Here is a 21,909-nt window from a genome sequence, read left to right as displayed (position 1 = left end):
ACGTCCCGCTCTTTACGCTAAAGTTTTTTACTGTTTTAAAAAGTTGAGTTAGGAGAAAGTTAAACTTTAGCGTAAAGAGCGGGGCGTTGAGAAGGGAACAGCCTCTTTCATACATGGAGTAATTTCTGTTCGTTTTAAGTTTTAGTGTCGCTTCTTATTTTCAGTTAATAAAACTTTGTTTTGTTTTTTGAATTTAATTTCTGAACGTTTTTGAATTAATACATGTTTTGATTTTGGGTCTCTGCAGATGAACAATTAAAACGAAATTTGCATTTTTTTTTTTATTTTCTTTTTTTGCTAAATGGCTCTCTCATAGTTTTGATCGGACGATTTTGAGAAAAAAGGAGTAGGGGAGGAGGCCTATTTACCCTCCAATTTTTTGGTTACTTAAAAAGGCAACTAGAACTTTTAATTTTTTAAGAACGATTTTATTAGTAAAAAATATACGTAACTTCCGAATTAACTTACGTAACAAGCTTCTATAATTTTATGTTTTTATTACGTATATGAGGGAGTTCACCCCCTCGTCAATACCTCGCTCTTTACACCAAAGCTTGAATGTTGTCCCAATTCCTTAAGATTGACCCATGAATCACAAAGGCCGTAAAATAAATAGTTGAAATTACTAAAAGCACTTTAACGTAAAGAGCAAGGTAATAGAAGGAGGTGAACCCCTCATATGCATAAAAATTTCTGTTCGTTTTAAGTTTTAATGCTGCTCCTTACTTTCAGTTAAAAAACTTTTTCATATTTATTTTTTTAAATAATGCTAGAAAATCCTGCCCTCCATAGAAATTCTCTTCCCCCATTTCAAATTCCTTCATGGAAAGATCCTCCCATATAACCCCCTCCCCTCAAACCAAAAATCCCCCTGAAAACGTCTGTACACTTCCCAATAACCATTACTATATGTACACAGTGGTCAAAGTTTGTACCTTGCAGCCCCTCCCACGGGGACTGTAGGGGAGTAAGTCGTCCCCAAAGATATAGTTATTAGGTTTTTCGTCTGTGCTGAATAAAATGGCTATCTCAGAATTTTGATCCGGTGACTTTGGGGGGAAAATGAGCGTGGGAGGGAGCCTAGGTGCCCTTCAATTTTTTGGTCACTTAAAAAGGACATTAAAAATTTGAATTCCATTAGAATGATACCTCTTGCGATATTCTAGGACCACTGGGTCGATACGATTACCCCTTGAAAAAATACCCTAAAAACAAACAAACAAACACGCATCCGTGATGTATTTCCTGGCAAAAAATATAAAATTCCACATGTTTGTAGATAGGAGCTTGAGAATTTGTACACTAGGGTTCTCTGATACGCTGAATCTGATGGTGTGATTTCCGTTGAGATTATATGACTTTTAGGGGTTTTCCCCCTATTTTCTAAAATAAGGCAAATTTTCTCAGGCTCGTAACTTTTGATGGGTAAGACAAAACTTGATGAAAGTTATATATTTAAAATCAGCATTAAAATGCGATTCTATTGACGTAACTAATTCGAGTCAAAATTTCGCTTTTTAGAGTTTCGGTTCCTATTGAGCCTTACTATGATCGCTCGTTACTATAGTTCGTTATCACGAACTGTTTGATTGTTACATTTTGCAATATTGCAATATAGCAATATTGCTGTACGCCTGTTATATTAAAGTAAATATTTAAAAGTTAAATATTTAAAGTAAAATCACTTTTTACGAAAAAAATTTTACGAAAAATTGCCTAGAACAAACTATAATCCGTAGCAAATGATGAATTAAAATAAATCATTATATACATCGTAATGTAGCAAACGCTGATTGTTCGGCAACATAAAATAACACAGAAAATATTTTAAAAAGTTGCTTCCTCGAGTCATGGTGCCATATTTGACGATCTTTGCTGCCTCATTCCCTCTGGTTTTTCACAAAGGAAAAGCCATAGACGTTTTCCCTGTGTGCACTTATCTTTGATTTATTTTTTTTTCATTAAAATTGTTATATTCAGTGCTTTCCGTAATTAGCAAAGCATGATATTTAAATAAAACTATTTATTTGACAAAAAACTGCTTTATGTAAGCAAATAGCGTCGCCTAAGCAAAGAGTTATGTGGACACAATGTATTTATTTTTTATTTGTATTTATTTATCATATATTTATTTTTTAGACCAGGACACTTCCTATAGAAAGAGTTGGTGTAGAAACTTCGAAAGGCACTCATTCGTTTGTAAATTGAAAAGGCTATTGTGATTGGAGAGCAACCAGCCCCCCCCCCCCTCCACTCCCATTGTTTCCCCAAACACATTCAATCAAAATCTTGAGATCATCATTTTGTTCAGCGTAGTTGAAAGATCCGGAAATTGCGTCATTCAGGATGACAACCACGCCCCCCATAGCCCTTAGGGCAAGGGTTGTAAGTTATGCTCTGGGGGCATATACAGTTTTTATGGAAAATGTGGTCGCATAAACTACGGAGGGGGATCATTGATCTGGAAGTAGAAAATTTAGGGCCCTTTTTAATAGTCGTCAGTGACAACAACAAGTGGAGGGCAACAAGCTCCTCTGCCCCCTCGTCCATCATTTCCCTAGGGACCTTCAATCAAAATTTTGAGGTACTCATTTTGTTAAACATATTATAAAGGTTAAATAATTATGACTTTGGGGGTTACACCCCCTCCCCCCAAGTCCCTCAGGGGAAGAACTGTAAGTTACATTAGTTGCTTATTTTTAAGATTTAAGGTTTTATAGAAAGGGTGGTCGTATAATCTTCGGACGAGGCCCATTCAATTGGGAATCTGAAATCCTAATGTCGTTTTTAAGAGTCAAAAGTAATAGGAGGGCAACTACCCTCGTTCCACGTCTTTTTTTCCCAAATGCATCCTACAGAAATTTTGAGATAGCCATTTTGTTCTAAATAGTTTAAAGACCATCTAATAAAGCCTTTGTGGTCGAAATGATATCGTTTTACTAAAAAAGTAAAAGGATATCTCAAGAATGGATTTGAGTATTTAAGCTAGAACTTTCTGAAAATGCTTAAAGGGGAAGATCAATTGACCAAAAGGCAATATGTGCGTGATATTACTAATGCTACTACCGCTGCTAGATTAACTACTGCTACAACTGCTGCAACTACAACCTATATTGCAACTACTTGTAGGGCTAAGAGCATTTAGATGAAAATTAGAAAAATATCTAAATATACAGATTATCAAGAGGATATCAGCAATACTATAGCAACGGTTAATTGCATTAAGTTGAAACTTCCAGGAATTGATGAACATGATGGTCAAATCACCTAAAGGCAATGCATATTTTATTAATACTACCACTAGAGTTACTCTAAGTAATGACGCAAACGGTATTAAGGTGAACTTTTAGGGAATCTTTAGGGAGAGTTTCAATTAAACGAAAAACTATATACATGCAGGTTTTCAAAAGGGTACATAAACAATATCATAGGCAGCGCCGCTCTATAATAGCTAGAAATATCATTGAAACTTTTAAATGGGCTAACCCGATCCAAGATTAAAAGTTCTAGTTCTTTTTTTTAACTGTAAAAAGAGATTGGATGGTAAGCAGCCTTCCTCCCAAGCCTATTCATTTTCCAAAAACCTCGCAATCAAAATTTTGAAACAGCCTTTTTTCAGCATAGTAGAATTGTCCATCAGCTATGTCTCTAGGAATATTGGACATGTCAACCCCCCACAATTATGCAACTGGCTTATTATCCCTTAAAACTAAATGTTGCTTTAAAACTAAATCAAAAGACACTGTATGTATGGTTGCCAGTAAGAAACCTCTGGAATATATAAAAAACGACTGGGATATTAATTTGAATATTTTGGGGTATTACTTCTGCTCTTACAATTTAAATAAATCAAAAGAGTGTTTTGATTTAAATAAATCAAAAGAGTGTAATAAATGAAAAAAAATATTAAAAGTTAATGGGATGAGTATCAGTATATGTATATTAAACTGACAATCCACGGTAATTTTTTTAGGTACATGGGGTTGTCAGCCTTACTCATGTTAATTTCGTAGTTTTTTAATTAAAAAACTAAAAAAAAGTGTAATTGTTGTTTGCACTTTACCGAAAACAAAATACAATTAAAAACATTTTTAGTTTTATTCAAATTATGTTCTGGTCTTGAGAAGGCATGGAGGTCGTCAGTACTGCTTATGTTAATCACTTTTATTACAACTTCTGATTACCAATCCAATGACCCCCCTTTGAGGCTTATAGCTCCTTCCTTTCTATAAAAATCTTGTACTTTCTATAAAAGAAAAAACAATTAACAAGAATAACAATAGTCGTATAAGAAAACAAGTGCCATAAAAAATGTCCGTGGATTGTCAGTTATACATATACTGATATTTATTCCTTAAAGTGTTAATAATTTTTTTTTCATTACAGTAAAAAAATTGAAAACATTTTATATATATTTTATTTTCAGTAGAGTGCAAAATTTGTTCTGGTCTTGAGAAGGCGTGGAAGTTATCAGCCCTACTCATGTTAATTTTCGCTTTTTTTTTAATTTGGCTCGGTTATTTATTGTGATTTCTGTTCAATTTTAGTTTCATTTCTATTAACGGTGATTGGGGGTGGTCTTACGCTTGGAGGTCATTTGAGTTTATTTCTCCTAATTTTTGACGTAGTGGAGCTATTTACTTTTCTTTGGAATACTGGTTTTGTTAAAAACGTTTTAAATTTATTATATTAAGGAACGAACTCTTGCTCATAGCATTATAGTAAAGAATGAACTCTTGCCCATAGTATCCTTATATTAAAACAAACAACCCTTTGCACGATGATGCCACACACTTATATTCTGATAAGAGCATTTTTGAAAAGTGGCTTCTCTGTTATAGAAAGGAACAGCCTCTAACCCATTGTAACAGAAGAATTAAAATAAAATATAATTTTTGACAAAACTAAATCATCACATATCTTAATGATGTAACGTCATAATATACTGACATCATTATTAAAACGTTAATATATGACGTCATTATAAAAATGTTTTTATAATGAACTTAATATCTATATATATAAAAATAAGTTGTCTGTGTGTGGATCTGTGGATCAGGTGACGTCATGTTTGTCCGCATATGACGTCTGAATTATTTCACACTAATACAAAATAAGAAAAAAAACTAAAAAAGGTAAAAACTACAAAAAAAACTAAAAAGAAAAAAAAACTAAAAAAGCTAAAAAACTAAAAAAAAACTAAAAAAAGGTAAAAAACTAAAAACTAAAAAAAACTGAAAAAACTAAAAAAAGGCAAAAACTACAAAAAAAAACTAAAAACTAATAAAAAAAATAAAAAATCTAAAAAACTAAAAAAACTACAAAAACTAAAAAAAGGTAAAAAACTAAAAAAAAACTAAAAACTAAAAAAGAAAAAAAATAAAAAAAGGAAAAGACTGAAAAATAAAAGAGAAAAAGAAAACTAAAAAAATATGAATAAAACTACAAAAAAAATAAGTTGTCTGTGTGTGGATCGGTGGATCAGGTGACGTCATGTTTGTCCGCATATGACGTCTGAATTATTTCACACTAATGCAAAATAAGAAAAAAAACTAAAAAAGGTAAAAACTACAAAAAAAACTAAAAAGAAAAAAAAACTAAAAAAGCTAAAAAACTAAAAAAAACTAAAAAAAGGTAAAAAACTAAAAACTAAAAAAAACTGAAAAAACTAAAAAAAGGCAAAAACTACAAAAAAAAAACTAAAAACTAATAAAAAAACTAAAAAATCTAAAAAACTAAAAAAACTACAAAAACTAAAAAAAGGTAAAAAACTAAAAAAAAAACTAAAAACTAAAAAATAAAAAAAAAAAAAAGGAAAAGACTGAAAAATAAAAGAGAAAAAGAAAACTAAAAAAATTATGAATAAAACTACAAAAAAAAAAAGTTGTCTGTGTGTGGATCTGTGGATCAGGTGACGTCATGTTTGTCCGCATATGACGTCTGAATTATTTCACACTAATACAAAATAAGAAAAAAAACTAAAAAAGGTAAAAACTACAAAAAAAACTAAAAAGAAAAAAAAAACTAAAAAAGCTAAAAAACTAAAAAAAACTAAAAAAAGGTAAAAAACTAAAAACTAAAAAAACTGAAAAAACTAAAAAAAGGCAAAAACTACAAAAAAACTAAAAACTAATAAAAAATCTAAAAAACTAAAAAAACTAAAAAAACTAAAAAAAGGTAAAAAACTAAAAAAAAACTAAAAACTAAAAAAAGGAAAAGACTGAAAAATAAAAGAGAAAAAGAAAACTAAAAAAATATGAATAAAAATACAAAAAAATAAAAAAGATAAAAACTACAAAAAAACTAAAAAGAAAAAACGAAAAAAAAAACTAAAAAAGCTAAAAAAATAAAAGAAGCAAAAATCTAAAGAAGGTAAAAACTACAAAAAAGAAGAAAACAAAATAAAAAAATCTAAAAAAGCTTAAAAACTAAAAAAAAAACTAAAAAAAGATAAAAAACTAAAAAAAAAACTAAAAAAAGGAAAAAACCATAAAATAAACTAAAAACTAATAAAAAAAAAAGGAAAAAACTGAAAAATAAAGGAGAAAAAGAAAACTAAAAAAATATAAATAAAAATAAAAAAACTAAAAAGATAAAAACTTCAAAAAAAACTAAAAAGAAAAAAGAAAAAAACTAAAAAACCTAAAAAAGGTAAAAACCGATAAAAAAAAAACTAAAAACAAAAAAAGGGAAAAAATTAAAAATTTATTTCATCATAAGTTTTCAACTGACGAAATTACAGACCGGGACATCGGGACACAAATGACGACCGGGACACCGGCACATAGGGAATATGAATGACGACACTCAAAGAGAAAGCGACCGGGACAAAAGGAATGTTCGATTAGCAATCAACAAAGCACCGGGACACAAATGACGACCGGGACACAGGGAGTATAAATGACGACCAGGATATAAGTAAAAAAAAACTAAAAAAACTAAAAAAAAAGGTAAAAACTACAAAAAAACTAAAAAGAAAAAAAAATAAAAACTAATAAAAAAACTAAAAAATCTAAAAATCTAAATAAACTAAAAAAGAAAAAAAATAAAAAAGGAAAAAAATAAAGGAGAAAAACAAAACTAAAAAACGAATGTATATACAGACCGGGACACCGGGATACAAATGACGACCGGGACACAGGGAATATAAATGACGACCGGGACACAGGGACACAACTAATACGGGGACGCCGGGGGGCACAGGGGGATATAAATGACGACCGAGACACCGGGACACATGGAATATAAATGACGCCCGGGACACTCAAAGAGAAATCACAGACTGGGACACCGGGACACAAATGACGACCTGGACACAGGGACAAAACTACAAAGGGGATGCCGGGGGGCACAAGGGGATATATAAATGACGATGGCGACACAGGGAATGGTAGATTAGCAATCACCATCAACAAAGCTCAAGGGCAATCATTAGAATCATGAGGTATAGATCTGAATACGGATTGTTTTCCCATGGACCATTATATGTTGCATTTTCAAGATTCGGTAAACAATCTATTTATATGCACAGACAATGGGACAGCAAAGAATGTTGTATATTCGCAAGTTTTACGTAGTTAAAAACATATATATATATATATATATATATATCTATATTCACAGGTGGGACATAGGGACACAACTACAATGGCGCGTAACTAATATGGCGCGTAACGACTTACGCGCGCGGGGGGGCTTGGGGGGGGCGCGAAGCGCCCCCACCAATTTTTTTATATTAAGGAACGAACTCTTGCTCATAGTACTATAGTAAAGAAAGAACTCTTGCCCATAGTATCTTAATAAACAACCCTTTGCACGATGGTACAACACACTTATATTCTGATAAGAGCATTTTTGAAAAGTTGCTTCTCTGTTATATTAAGGAAGAGCCTCCATTGTAACACATTGTAACATTTTACCCATTGTAACAGAAGAATTAAAATAAAATATAATTTATGACAAAAACTAAATCATTAAATATCTTAATAATGTAACGTCATAATATACTGACGTCATTATTAATTAATATATGACGTCGTTATAAAAATATTTTTAAATTTTATTAAGGAACAAACTTGTCCATAGTATTATAGTAAAGAATGAACCCTTGCCCATAGTATCTTAATAAACAACCCTTTGCACGATGATGCAACACAGTTATATTCTGATTAGAGCATTTTGAAAAGTTGCTTCTCTGTTAGAAAAAGGAACAGCCTCTAACCCATTGTAACAGAAGAATTAAAATAAAATATAATTTTTGACAAAAACTAATTTCATCACATATCTTAATGATGTAACGTCATAATATACTGACGTCATTATTAAAACGTTAATATATGACGTCATTATAAAACATTTTAAAATTTATTATGTTAAGGAACGAACTCTTATTCATAGTATTATAGTAAAGAATGAAATCTTGCCCATAGTATCTTAATAAACAATCCTTTGCACGATGATGCAACACACTTATATTCTGATAAGAGCATTTTTGAAAAGTTGCTTCTTTGTTATAAAAAGGAACAGCCTCTAACCCATTGTAACAGAAGAATTAAAATAAAATACAATTTTTGACAAAAACTAAATCATCACATATCTTAATGATGTAACGTCATAATATACTGACGCCATTATTAAAACGTTAATATATGACGTCATTATAAAACGTTTTTAAATTTATTATATTAAGGAACGAACTCTTGCTCATAGTATTATAGTAAAGAATGAACTCTTGCCCATAGTGTCTTAATATTAAAACAAACAACCCTTTGCACGATGATGGAACACACTTATATTCTGATAAGAGTATTTTTGAAAAGTTGCTTCTCTGTTATAGAAAGGAACAGCCTCCAACCCATTGTAACAGAAGAATTAAAATAAAATATAATTTTCGATAAAAACTAAATCATTACATATCTTAATGATGTAACGTCATAATATACTGACGTCATTATTAAAACGTTAATATATGACGTCATTATAAAAAACATTTTTAAATTTGTTATATTAAGGAACGAACTCTTGTTCATAGTATTATAGTAAAGAATGAACTCTTGCCCATAGTATCTTAATATTAAAACAAACAACCCTTTGCACGATGATGCAACACACTTATATTCTGATAAGAGCATTTTTGAAAAGTTGCTTCTCTGTTATAGAAAGGAACAGCCTCTAACCCATTGTAACAGAAGAATTAAAATAAAATACAATTTTTGACAAAAACTAAATCATCACATATCTTAATGATGTAACGTCATAATATACTGACGCCATTATTAAAACGTTAATATATGACCTCATTATAAAAACGATTTTAAATTTAGTATATTAAGGAACGAACTCTTGCTCATAGTACTATAGTAAAGAATGAAATCTTGCCCATAGTATCTTAATAAACAACCCTTTGCACGATGATGCCACGCACTTATATTTTGATAAGAGCATTTTTGAAAAGTTGCTTCTCTGTTATAGAAAGGAACAGCCTCTAACCCATTGTAACAGAAGAATTAAAATAAAATATAATTTTTGACAAAAACTAAACCATCACTTATCTTAATGATGTAACGTCATATGAACTCTTGCCCATAGTATCTTAATATTAAAACAAACAACCCTTTGCACGATGATGCCACACACTTATATTCTGATAAGAGTATCTTTAAAAAGTTGCTTCTCTGTTATAGAAAGGAACAGCCTCTAACCCATTGTAACAGAAGAATTAAAATAAAATACAATTTTTGACAAAAACTAAATCATCACATATCTTAATGATGTAACGTCTTAATATATTGACGTCATTATTAAAACGTTAATATGTGACGTCATTATAATAACGTTTTTAAATTTATTATATTAAGGAACGAACTCTTGCTCATAGTATTATAGTAAAGAATGGACTATTGCCCATAGTATCTTAATATTAAAACAAACAACCCTTTGCACGATGATGCCACGCACTTATATTCTGATAAGAGCATTTTCGAAAAGTTACTTCTCTGTTATAGAAAGGAACAGCCTCTAACCCATTGTAACAGAAGAATTAAAATAAAATATAATTTTTGACAAAACTAAATCATCACATATCTTAATGATGTAACGTCATAATATACTGACGTCATTATTCTAGGAGTTATGAGCTATTGTATTTCTTATTATAGGATGTGATCGTCTCTCACTAGGTTGCCACTTTCGCTGTAACCCTGATCACTTACTATGGTGTACTGTTCGCTTTTTAATATAGCGTTATAGCTAACAACATTATATAGGTTTTATTCTTTTACGCCATATGACCTTCGATTATGGCGCCATTCATCATCTTGTACATGAAAATAGTTTTTGTAAAAATATAGATTTTTTAGATTACTTAGATGTGGTAATTTCCTTTAAAATGAGCCATTATGCAGCTCTGTGTCATGTCCCAGTACCTAGATAGTTTTGGGGAAGGTAAAAACAGCGGGAAAAATAATGTCGATGCAAAATATCGTGGTTGTGGCAACTTTTCGTGTGCAATCAATTTTTCATGTTGTTTAAGCCAAGGGACTGTAAGTTTCTCTAATAGGAGTTTCGGACAAGACAGTTCAAATGAAATACTTTGTAGTTCGTTTGATGCCATTTTAGGAGTTATGGGCTATTTTATTTCTTAGTATGGGACGTGATCGTATCTTACTAAGTGGACGCTACTACTGTGGCCCTGATCGGAAACTTATAGAAATGTTTAATGAATTTTTTTGATAGCAGTAATTAGCATTCATATCTAGGCGCTTTGTTGGAACAAACTAATTATATTGAAATATTCAGCTAAAAGCAGTTGTTTTGCTTCTTGTTTTTGAACCTTTGTTGTATTATGGCTGGTTGTCAAGCTTATAACATAAATTATGTTTTTCGGTTTGTAGATTAATTTACAAATTAGAAATAATAATGGAATATCATACGTATAATATAATTATTTAACAAAATATTTTGAAATACAATGTATAATGAATAGTTTTAAAAAATAATCGGTAAAAATGCTGAGAGATATTGGGAGATAATGCTGAAAGTTTTAATTTATGGTTTTTATTTATTTTTTTGTGAAAAACCAGAATATGATATTGCTTGGGTGACAAAAACAATATCTCTTTTTCGACATATTGATAAGCTTCGATGCTGCTATAGTATCGATCCTTCATAGTAAAAGTGAGGCTTGGGCATTTTTTATATTCCCTTAATTATGACCATTGGATTTTTAACCTTTACCAGCGCATTGTAAAATTCAATATCTTACCTCTATTAGAATTATGTTCAATAATGAATAAGTCCGACTTATGTCAAATATGTCAAACCATTGTCAGATAAGAACAGGACATTTACAAGACACTAAATTTTGGTAATTTAATATTCCCGAGCCAATGAACCAGCTCAGTGCCTAATGTAATCACCCACCTTTAAAACGCTCTTTTTAGTCACTTTAAAAACATTAATAGATTTTCCCAAAACATTAATATATTGATATCTTAGGTTCTCCTGGATGAGGCGACTCTCTCTAACGAAGAATCTGATTCCACGTCCACTGTGTCCACCATAGTTTCCTATGATATCCCTTACAAAGTATACTTGGCTCACGTCAGAGGTCTTGTAAAAGGCTTGAACACAACAATTTCTCTTTCTACCCTCCCTGGTCCGATTACCACCAACTGGGGCAGGGAAGTAGAGGGAAAATTCTCGCGTCAGACAAAGGAGGTTTCATACGAGCTAGCTAAAGGAACACTGGTCAACCTCACTCTTACAGGAAGGAGGATAGTACAAGAAGCACCGTATACGGCCAAATTATTTGCAAAGTAAGTTTTTATTTGTAACTCTTTAGTATAAGCAACATTCAATTAATACATAATTATTTTTTTATCTGGGTTTTGAAAATCAAGAACGCATCCATGCTTACACGCGTGTGCACACTGCCTCGCACATGTCATTTCTGGAGGAAATGAGGGAACGAAACTGATAACTATATGAGAAAAAAACTTTTATACCAGAAAAAAATCGTAAAAAATGATTCATTATTGGGGGAGGGGAACAGCCCCAAAGGTATACTTTCTGTGAATATCCCTGATTGAAGAGTGTAAATACTAATTTATGGTTTATGGATTCAAACTTCTTTGAAATAAAGGCTGTAGACTCAGCGAGACTCTGGACAAGAATTCGTATATTTGGGAGCTTGTGCTATGTGTGCTATTGTGCTTGGACATTTGGAAGTCTGCCACAGGTTCAATCTGTTAATTGTTTGACTCTTTGAAGCACTATTCTGAGGATGTCACCTTGACGATGCCCTGTCAAAGCACATTATTTTTCCTTGGTAGTGACAATGTACCAGTTTATATAAATATTTAGGGTCGCGAAGTGTTTATGTAGGAGAAGTCTAAGTATAGGATCAACGATTTTAGGAACTGATGACGTAGTGCAGGTCAAACTTTTGAAAATGATGGAAATCAGAGTCAGTTCTCGTCAATCTCTGTATGGATTGGGACCATATAAATATCTAGATGTAGTAAGTGTTTCTATAAGGAGAAGTATTGGTATGGCACCGATAATTTTAGGAGTTGGCGTTGCAGTAAAAGTCTTTCAAAAATAAAAGAATTCAAAGTCAGCTCTTCTTAAACTATAGACGGAATATGGACTGCAGTAAATACCAAGGGTTACTACGTCGTTTTACGAAGGAAAAGTCCTTCATAAGTGCTTCACCTATAACCTCAAAAAACTAGGAGTCTATGTTGTTGAACTTTTGAAAGTTAAAGAAACTAAAATCAGCTTGTTTAAAATCCAATAAAATAAAATGAGGAGTGTGATAAATAATCAGGGCTACTGTGTCTTTTAAGGAAGGAAACACCTGCTGTGGGACCAACAATTTAAGTAGTTTCTGCTATTGATCTTTCAAAAACGAAAGGAGTCAAAGACTCATTTCGTTATTTAGACTGCGCTAAATAGTTAGAGCTTCTGCGCTTTATTATGAAGGAATAATCTACCGTAGCATCAATAGTTCTAGGATTGTATGTTGTTAAATTTTTGAAAACGAAAAAAATTGTGTTATTTTTTTAAACATGTGGGCGAAATTTGGACTATAATAAATTTTCAGAGCTTCTACACTTTTTTATGAAGGAATAATCTACCATAGCATCAACAGTTCTAAGATTGTATGTCTTAAAACTGTTGAAAACGAAAAAAACTGAAGTTATCTCTTCTAAAAATGTGGACGAAATTTGGACTACTGGTGAAGCACTGGTGAGTCACCAGTTTGAAGCACTGGTGAGACGCAATGTCACTTGTCAGATGTTTAATTTTGGAATGATTGAAGGCACTAAACTGTGTTTTAGAGTGGGTTGTCCCATTGATAGATATAGAAAACGTAAGGGGTGGACTCAGTATAAGCCGGAAGTGAAAGAAGAAGCATAATGATTAAGATCCCCCAGAGCTATTGATGGTGAATTGGGTGGTGAAGGGCATTTACCCCTCTTGGTTTCACATCTAGACTTAAAAAAAAACTTTTTTGATAGCTTTATGTAAAAATGCCGCTCCCTTGAAGTATATATAATGTCTGTTCCACGATCTGCTGTTTTACTCCCTTTTATTCCTGGGAAATCTTATTTTGCATCATAAAAGATCATTCGGTACTTTTGTATTATATGGTACACACTCGAGGAGTTAAGTTAGGTCAATCCTAATGAAATATACAAAAATGCAATGAAAATGCAATACTTTTGTAACAAAATTATGAAAACTACAACAAAGAATTGTGACGGGGGGGGAGCATAGAGCGCATAATAGAAATGTACCAATAAGGTAGATTTTAACTTAGCCTAAGCTAATATTCTTCAAATACTGACTGGTATAAACTGGTCATTGTCTGATCTGTAGATACTGATTCTCGAGTATGTACCATATAATAGGCAAGTACCGATCATTCAAGTTTTCTTTTTAGAGCATCTTTCAGGTCACATGAATAATTAATAGGTAATTATCCGAATTCAAAGATGTTGAAGCAAGTCATTGTTTTAAATCAACTCATATATTGCTTTGATCTTCAATCTTCATTTTTTTTTTTTTTTTTTTTTTTTTTTTTTTTTTTTTTTTTTTTTTTTTTTTTTTTCATTGTCAGTATCGAATGACACACAGTTCCCTAAAAAGCAGAGCGGCAGATACAGTCACAAGTTACCTCATATGTAATATAGTTAGTCAAAATCATGAATAAGCTCATTACATACTATTGTTATTAATTATGCCAATTCTCAGTCACTTGTTCAAAGTCAAATAATTCATCAGTGAGGGGCTATCTAATTAAGTATATTCTACAGACCAGGTGGTGTGCATTAATTGCAAGGATATATGTATTGCGATGTGTAAAGTCTTCTAAAGGCAAATACTTATTCAGACAACACTGCTTTTCCAAACGCGAAAAATTAAGAGAGATATTTTTTTTTCATTGAGAAACTCTTCCAGTTATGGAGCCGAAATACTCAGATTTCTTATGAACTAATGTTTTGTTGTTGCTTTTTTTTCGTTTCGTTTTTTGGTACCAGTACTTCATTTAAACTGAACCCTTTTTTCTCTCTTAATTCCTATGCAGACAGTTCGAGAAGCTGTGGCACGGTAGAAGTTTGCCATGTGAAGTGTAGCAAGTGGCTCTCCGAGATGTATTCCAAGTAGTGGAGGGCCTGGGGATCCTGGATGTTTTTTTATTTTTTGTCGTATACTCAAGACTTTAAAAATTGTATTATGACTCCTGATAAATAGCTATTCTTTAGTTAGGAATGAAAGGTTCTGAAATTAAGGTTCAGGTTCTGAAGGTTAGGTTCTAACCAGAGGCGAATGGAAAGGGAGGACTTCATGTCTCTCAAATATTTATGTTTTCCGATTTTTTTTCAAATAAACTATCATCTTTATCATTGCCCCCCCCCCTCGAAAACAAGAATCAAGGGTACCGACCTAGTACCCATGACTTTGAATGTTAACAGTTTGTTCTTTGATCGAGATGGTTCGCGAAAGACTATTCCAGTTAGTCAATCTTTTGGCTTGAATTGAGTCTTGCTAATTAGCCTTGAGCTTCCTAAATCATTTTAATGGGACAGACATTTGTGTTGGGGTGTGATGCTAAGGCCCATGCCCTTTCCTTAAAATATTAAAATCTTTAGGAGCATTTTTATTTTTTCAAATTTTTCTTTCGCTCCACTCATAATAAGACCCACTTCCAAATTTGTAGTGAATGCTTGTCAGGAAAGAAAACCTTTTTGTGACCGAATAAATGAGTAATGTTTTAGCAAATATTGTAAACTAAGGCAGAATTATTTGGCCCAAACACGTCTTTCCTTGGGGTCTATCCGCTGCCAGAATCTTCGATATCTCTCTCCTCTACCACCCATGCGTATAAACAAAAAATTTATGTCAAACACGCTACTATCCTTTTTCGTTTTTTTCACTATTGATAAAATTACCACTTTTAAAAGAAATTTCAGAAAGACATTCCTGCATATTAGAAGCCACATCCTTATCTATCATGGTGGTGTCATGTTTTGACCCCCCCCCCCCCTACTCCCTCTCTCAAAAAAAAACTCTGATACTTTCAATCGAAAGTAAAGCAATCAATAGGGTAAGAACTATTGCTACGTCACAACAGTGGACTATTGACAAACAACCCACTTTAGTGGGCTATGTAAAAATCAAGTAACAAAATGGGTATTTTAGAACCAAAGGAAATTACGATTCTAAGGATTGGTTAATTGTTAACTAAGGAGAATAAATATAACAGAATAGGACCGCCTGATTGGTCTTTCTAAAAAGAAGTTTCTGAGTATAAGTCAAGTGACTAATAATTTGAAATAATACAATTGAAACAATACCCGTGTTTAAGTTTAGGGTAGATTTGTAGCAGTTCTATAGGGTTCTGGCTTGTGATATGTTTCAAACTGGCTAAATTGGCTGCTTAGGTCTATTTTTGCAGTACCAGCAGAGTTTCTAATAAGTTTTCTTATTCATTTAAATTCTCAAAGGTGTTTTCTATAGGGTGTTGGCTTGTGAGATGTTTCAAACAGGCTAAATTGGCTACTTAGGTCTATTTTTGCAGTACTAGCAGGGTTTCTAAGTTCCCTTCTTAATTTATATTCTTAAAGGTGTTTTCTATAAGGTGTGGCTTGTGAGGTGTTGCAATCAGTTCAAATGGGTTATTTATTAGTTAATTATTAGTTAACATGCTAGGTTGTGGAAGAGGACAATAGAGCTTTTTTGTGTTTTCTTTATTTTATGGTATAAATTAAAAGGAAAGTTGTACTTTATTACAATATTAATTAGCTGCAATAGTTAATTAATTATTAGTTTGCATGCTAGGTTTTAGCAGAGGACAACAGAGCTTGTATGTGTTATTTTTGTCCTTTACTTTATAGTCTAAATTAAAGTAAAGTTGCAATTTACTGCAACTGTTTATTAGTTGCATTAGTTAGTTAATTATTAGATAATCATGCTAGGTTTTGGTAGAGGACAACATATAGGGGAATGCCCTACAGATAGGTAGAGTAGCTCCATAAGAGCCTTAGACCAAGTAGGACCTTGTCCCAGTGGGGTTCATAATAGAAACTGGGAAACCCTCCCCTGGGGGTCATAATTACAGGTGGAGAAGGAAGAAGGCCCCTCAAATGTACACTCAACATGGCCCACTGCCGTGTTCACACGTCAGATGAGTTACAAACCTTCTCCCAGTAATGGGTTAAATTGAATGGTGAAGCAGAACACCATCGTGGGAGGATCCTCTATAGGAGGACAACTGCGGCAGGGTGTAAGATCCAGATTTATGGACAACGGCCTCTGTAAAGGGCTGCCTCGACCCTTTCGGGGTACCTGCAAGACTGGGAAACTTGCGGTCAATTTTTCCCACTTGAGGAGTGGCGCCCCTCGAGGAAATTATAGCCTAGTAAACAACACAGCACTCGTACGGGATTCTGATTATTGGATATTTTTCTGGGCTTGGTTTGTTTTGATGGGCGTTTTCGGGCTGAAAAACCTCTTCCTAGCTAATTTATCTACTATGGGCTGCCTCCCCGTAGTAGCATAATATTTGTAGGCATGAATATATAATGAGTCGGAGGTAATAGGCTTGGGACTGTCTGTGCAGGATTTCGACTCTTGTTTATAGAAGAGCATCGCCAAGTGCTGAAAACCATGTTGTGACCAAGATGGGCCCAGGATTGCACAAAGCCTCTAACTTACTGGAGGTCCCAGGGACTTCTTGCTGTCTGGATCTAAGCCGGCTTAAGCGCTTCGGTGTAGACTTGAGAAGATATGTTGGTCCCCATCCTGCACTGGTATCCGGGATTACTGCTTTTCTTGAGGCCAAAATAATTTCAAAGATTTAAAGAACATGAAAATTGGAACTTGGAATGTTACGACGTTAAAAAATGAATATCGCATCGACATTTTGACTGACGAATTCAGGCGGTTTGAACTGGATTTATTAGGGACAGGGATAGGAAGCATGAAATTAGGTGACATAGAATTTGTTTACTCAGGCAGGAAGGATGGGGTACATAGACAGGGAGTAGGACTCATGATGAATAAGGCTGCTAAGTCTTGTTTAGGCTGGGAAGGTATTAATAATAGAATACTAATTGCTTATTTTATGACTAAAAAGTTTAGGGTATCAGTTATAGTAGTATATGCCCCCATTGAACCAACTGATGGAGATACTAGTGACTCAGATGAATTTTACTTACAGATACAGGAGCAAATAGACAGGGTACCAGGTAGAAATATGGTGTTTTTGCTAGGAGATTTTAATGCCCAGGTTGGTAGAAATAGGGATAGATGGTATCCTAGCCTAGGTAAATTTGATGTAGGAAAAGAAAACAGTAATGGCTATAGGCTTTTGCACTTTTGTAGGTATAACAACTTAGTTATAACCAATACGGTGTTTGGTCACAAAATGACCCATAAGTTGACATGGTATTCACGTGATGGTAAGACAGCAAACCTTATCGATTATGTTATTGTAAACAGAAAACTAGCAGGATCAATACAAGATACTAGGGTGTATAGGAGTGCCGTTGTTGATGTAAAAAGTAAAGATCACCATCTAGTAGTGTCTAAGATTAATTTGAAGCTGAAATTTCGGAAGGGTAACTTCCTCCCGGAAAGTTATGATGTTGGTAGACTTCATGATGATTATTTGAGAAAAAAATTCCAGGAACAGTTGAGTACTAAACTTGAGAGTTTAAAATTTGACAATGTGGAAGATGGATGGAATAATTTCAGAAAAACAATTTGTGAAGTTGCTGATGGTGTCCTAGGGAAGAGTGCTAAGACTGCAACTAGGAATATTAGTGAAAAAGCTTTAGGTTTAATAGAGAGTAGAAGGGGTTTGTATAAGAATTATCTCAGTGATAGGTCGCATGAAAACAAAAGGAATGTAAAGAAAGTGGAGAAAGCATTAAAATATGAACTAAGGAGATGTGAAGTGGAGGCGATGGATAAAATTGCTGAGGATCTGGAAGATGCGGCTAGACGGCATAATAGTAAAATACTATACTGGCATGTTAATAAATTGAAAGGGAGTAGCCAATCCGGACTAGTCCCAGTTAAAGATAGAAATGGGGCCACAATTAGTGATAAGGAAAAAGTTAAAGAAAGATGGGTGGAACATTTTGAGAACGTGCTAAACCGAGATACAGTTGCAGGAAAAGATATAGATGAAAATGAAAAAGTTTGTGATACCTTGGATGTGAAGGTTAGGTTAGGTTTGTTTAGTGAGGAAGAATTAGCGAGAGTACTAAAAGGATTAAAAAATAATAAGGCCCCAGGTGCTGATAGTATGATTAATGAGTTTCTTAAATATGGTGGCTCTGAGGTTAGGAATAAGCTACTGAAGATTATGAACATGATTTTTGAAAAAGGGGAAGTACCCAATCATTTTAGGAAAACCTTAATTAAACCACTGTATAAGAAAGGTGACAAGAGTGAGTCCCTTCGTTGTCAAACACCTTTGGTCCTCAGTTTTATCGATTATGAGCAAGCTTTCGATTCTGTTGATAGAACAGCGTTAACAAAGGTCTTGTGTCGTTATATGGTATACCTGAAAAATACATTAAAGTGATTTGCGCTCTGTACGAGAATAATACTGCTGCCGTTAAGGTAGCAAATGAGGTTAGCAACTGATTTTGTATTAAATCAGGAGTTAAGCAGGGTTGTGTTCTATCCCCCTTTATATGGATCATTTTGATTGACTTCGTCTTAAGGAGCACAGGAAAGGCAATTGGAGCCCATGGAATCAAATGGGGAGGAAGAACGCCCCTGGACTTAGTTTATGCTGATGATTTAAGCATATTAGATGAAAGTGTGAGCAAAATGAATGAATTTTTAGAGGTTTTACGAATTCAGGGTGCTAAAATAGGCTTGAAAATTAATGTTAAGAAGACTAAGTCACTAAGGCTAGGAATAAGTGAAGATGAACAGGTGACATTAGGTAACGAAAAGATTGATCAGGTTGGGAGCTTCAGTTACCTTGGTAGTATTATTAGTAAAGATGGTGGGAGCAGTGAAGATGTTAAAAGTAGAATAACACGCTATTATTACAATTGCTAATAATTTACTGATTGGATGCATTCCGCATAGTTACCTGCCTTTTCATTATTGATGAAATTACTACTTTTAATATAAATTTTAAAAATATATTCTTGCATAAAGCGCTGCCTAAGTGAAGAGAGATGTGAGCACAGTGTATCTTTTTTTTTCTTATTATTTTTTTTTTAGAATAGGGCACTTTGTACAGAAGGAATTTTCATAGAAAGATCTAGTGCCTTTTTAAGAGTCAAAAGTGATTGGAGGGCAGCAATAGCAAGTCCCCCCACGTCCTTCATTTCCCCAAGTCCTTCTAATTTAAATTTGAGGTGGCCATTTTGTTCAGCTTAGTTTGAAAGGTTCAATAATTATGTTTTTTGGAATGACAATTTCCCACAGCCCTTAGAGCAAGGGTTGTAAGATTTGGCTTGGGGGTATGTGAGGTTTTTATCGAAAAAGTGGTCGTACTAAATTCGGAGGGGGCTCATTGGATTAAAACTTTAAGTTTTAGCACCCTCTTTGAAACTCAAAGTGATTTGGAGGCAACTGGTCTCCCCCTCACGTTCTATTTTCCCAATTGCATATGTCAACCCCACACAATTATGTAATTGAACCATTATGTTTAAAGCTAAATGTTACTTTCAAGCTAAATGAAAAGGCTGGGTGTGTATGGTACTCAATACGACACCTCAGCAGTACATCGAGAACGACTGGGGGTATTAAGTTGAAATTTTCGTGCTACTACTATTAACACTTCTACCCTTACAATTTAAACAAATCGCCAGAATGTAAGAGTATCCAGGTTGTCAGTGAGTATAGATAGATTTTTCATGGGGATGATATTAAGTTTTATTTTTCAGGTCAACTTCAAGGACCTATAAAATTAAAATAAACAATACTATTTGTGTCAGGATTGAATATTAGGGAAAAAGTTTGTCCAACATACAAATAGGAACCCAAACTATGGATTCCTATAGTACAAAAAAGAAAAGATATAATATATTATTGCTTTTCCACGAAAAAAACTGCTTCAATAAAAACGAGCAGAAATTAACTTAAAAAACTTTCTCCACAAAGCAAGTTCTTCAGAGAAAAGTAAAGAGCTCCGTTAAACCAAAAATTAGCAGAGATGAAGTCAAATGATCATCCAAATATAAAACTACACTAAATCACCATTAATGACCCCCAAAATGAACTGAAATTACAATAATTAACCGTTTAAAACTCAAAACGTGGAAAAATTAACATGATTAGAGCTGACAACTGCCATGCTTTTTCAAGACCAGAACATCATTTATACTTAACTGAAAACAGAATACATCTTAAATGCTTTAATAAATTTAAATTATTATAACATCAAGGAATAAACACATGTATATGCATATTAAATTGAAAATCCATGTTTTGTTTCACTAAAGCACAAATTATATTGAGGAGACATCTTCACTGAAATATGGCACCTATCAACATTTAATATTATTCTTTCTTTTTTCTAAGTGTTCAGTTTGTTTTTGATTTCTTGTAGATCTTACTAATTTTGCTGCACATTCCCAGGTACCCAGACGGTAAAGAAGTAATACACAACCTAGAAGGAGTTATGAAAACTGAATGGGTTACACAAATCAAAGTAGAATATACACATCCTCATTTCATAGCAAATAATACCCTCGCACCAACAACCCAACGGACAACAACGACGACGAGTGAAAAGAAGATTCGTGATTACAGTGACTATGATTATATGGATCAGCAGAATGATGATAGTGATGCCGTGAATGAAGACGAAAGATCAAAAGATCCTTACTCTTTGCAAGCTTATAGTGGAAGCAGATCTGTAAATAGCTGTAGCTTTACTGCTTCCCTGATTTTGTTACTGCTTTATTGTATTATATAAGTGAGACTAATTATATGTTTTAGATGAAGTTTTAAGACTCATTTTCACTTTAAGTCCCTTATTACGCTTTAAGACTATTCAAGAGGGTCATTTTCTTCTCCGCTTGTCCATTACTGGAAATCCCTCATTCTCTGGTGAACTTTAATAAAATTTGAGAAGCTGTTCATTTGCAGTATTGGACCTCCTTTTATCAAAAAAAAAACCATGCACTCCTCTCGTTTTAAGCTTCTGTTTTAGATATATTTATGTACCATTCACCATTATACACCATTATGTACCATTCGCACCATTCTAACCGAGTTTACTTTTTTTATTTTAAAAAGATTGTAGTGGCAGACCAGGTTGACTTTTCATTTTATAAAGTTAATAAAACAGATCTTAAAAACACCAACTGACACCAAAAGATTGATGAAAACATATTCTGCTGCCGAGCGCAAGGTGGCGAACCT

General features: G+C 33.2%; 1 protein-coding gene across 2 annotated transcripts in view; it reads left to right on the top strand.

Annotated features, from left to right (window-relative positions):
- Nucleotides 1-21,488, top strand: part of LOC136038833 (protein unzipped-like) — a 141,760-nt gene extending 120,272 nt beyond the window's left edge. For both annotated transcript variants that reach the window (XM_065722245.1, XM_065722244.1), the window contains exons 6-7: nucleotides 11,497-11,816; nucleotides 21,121-21,488. In XM_065722245.1, coding sequence (XP_065578317.1) covers nucleotides 11,497-11,816; nucleotides 21,121-21,460 — 660 coding nt within the window. In that variant the 3' untranslated portion in view covers nucleotides 21,461-21,488. The remainder of the gene's footprint in view (nucleotides 1-11,496; nucleotides 11,817-21,120) is intronic.
- The last annotated feature ends 421 nt before the right edge of the window (nucleotides 21,489-21,909 follow it).

The sequence above is a fragment of the Artemia franciscana genome, chromosome 18 (assembly GCF_032884065.1).
Source record: "Artemia franciscana chromosome 18, ASM3288406v1, whole genome shotgun sequence".
Taxonomy (NCBI): Eukaryota; Metazoa; Arthropoda; class Branchiopoda; order Anostraca; family Artemiidae; genus Artemia; species Artemia franciscana.
Note: the sequence above shows the minus strand (reverse complement) of the source record. Positions and strands in the feature narration are given on the sequence as shown.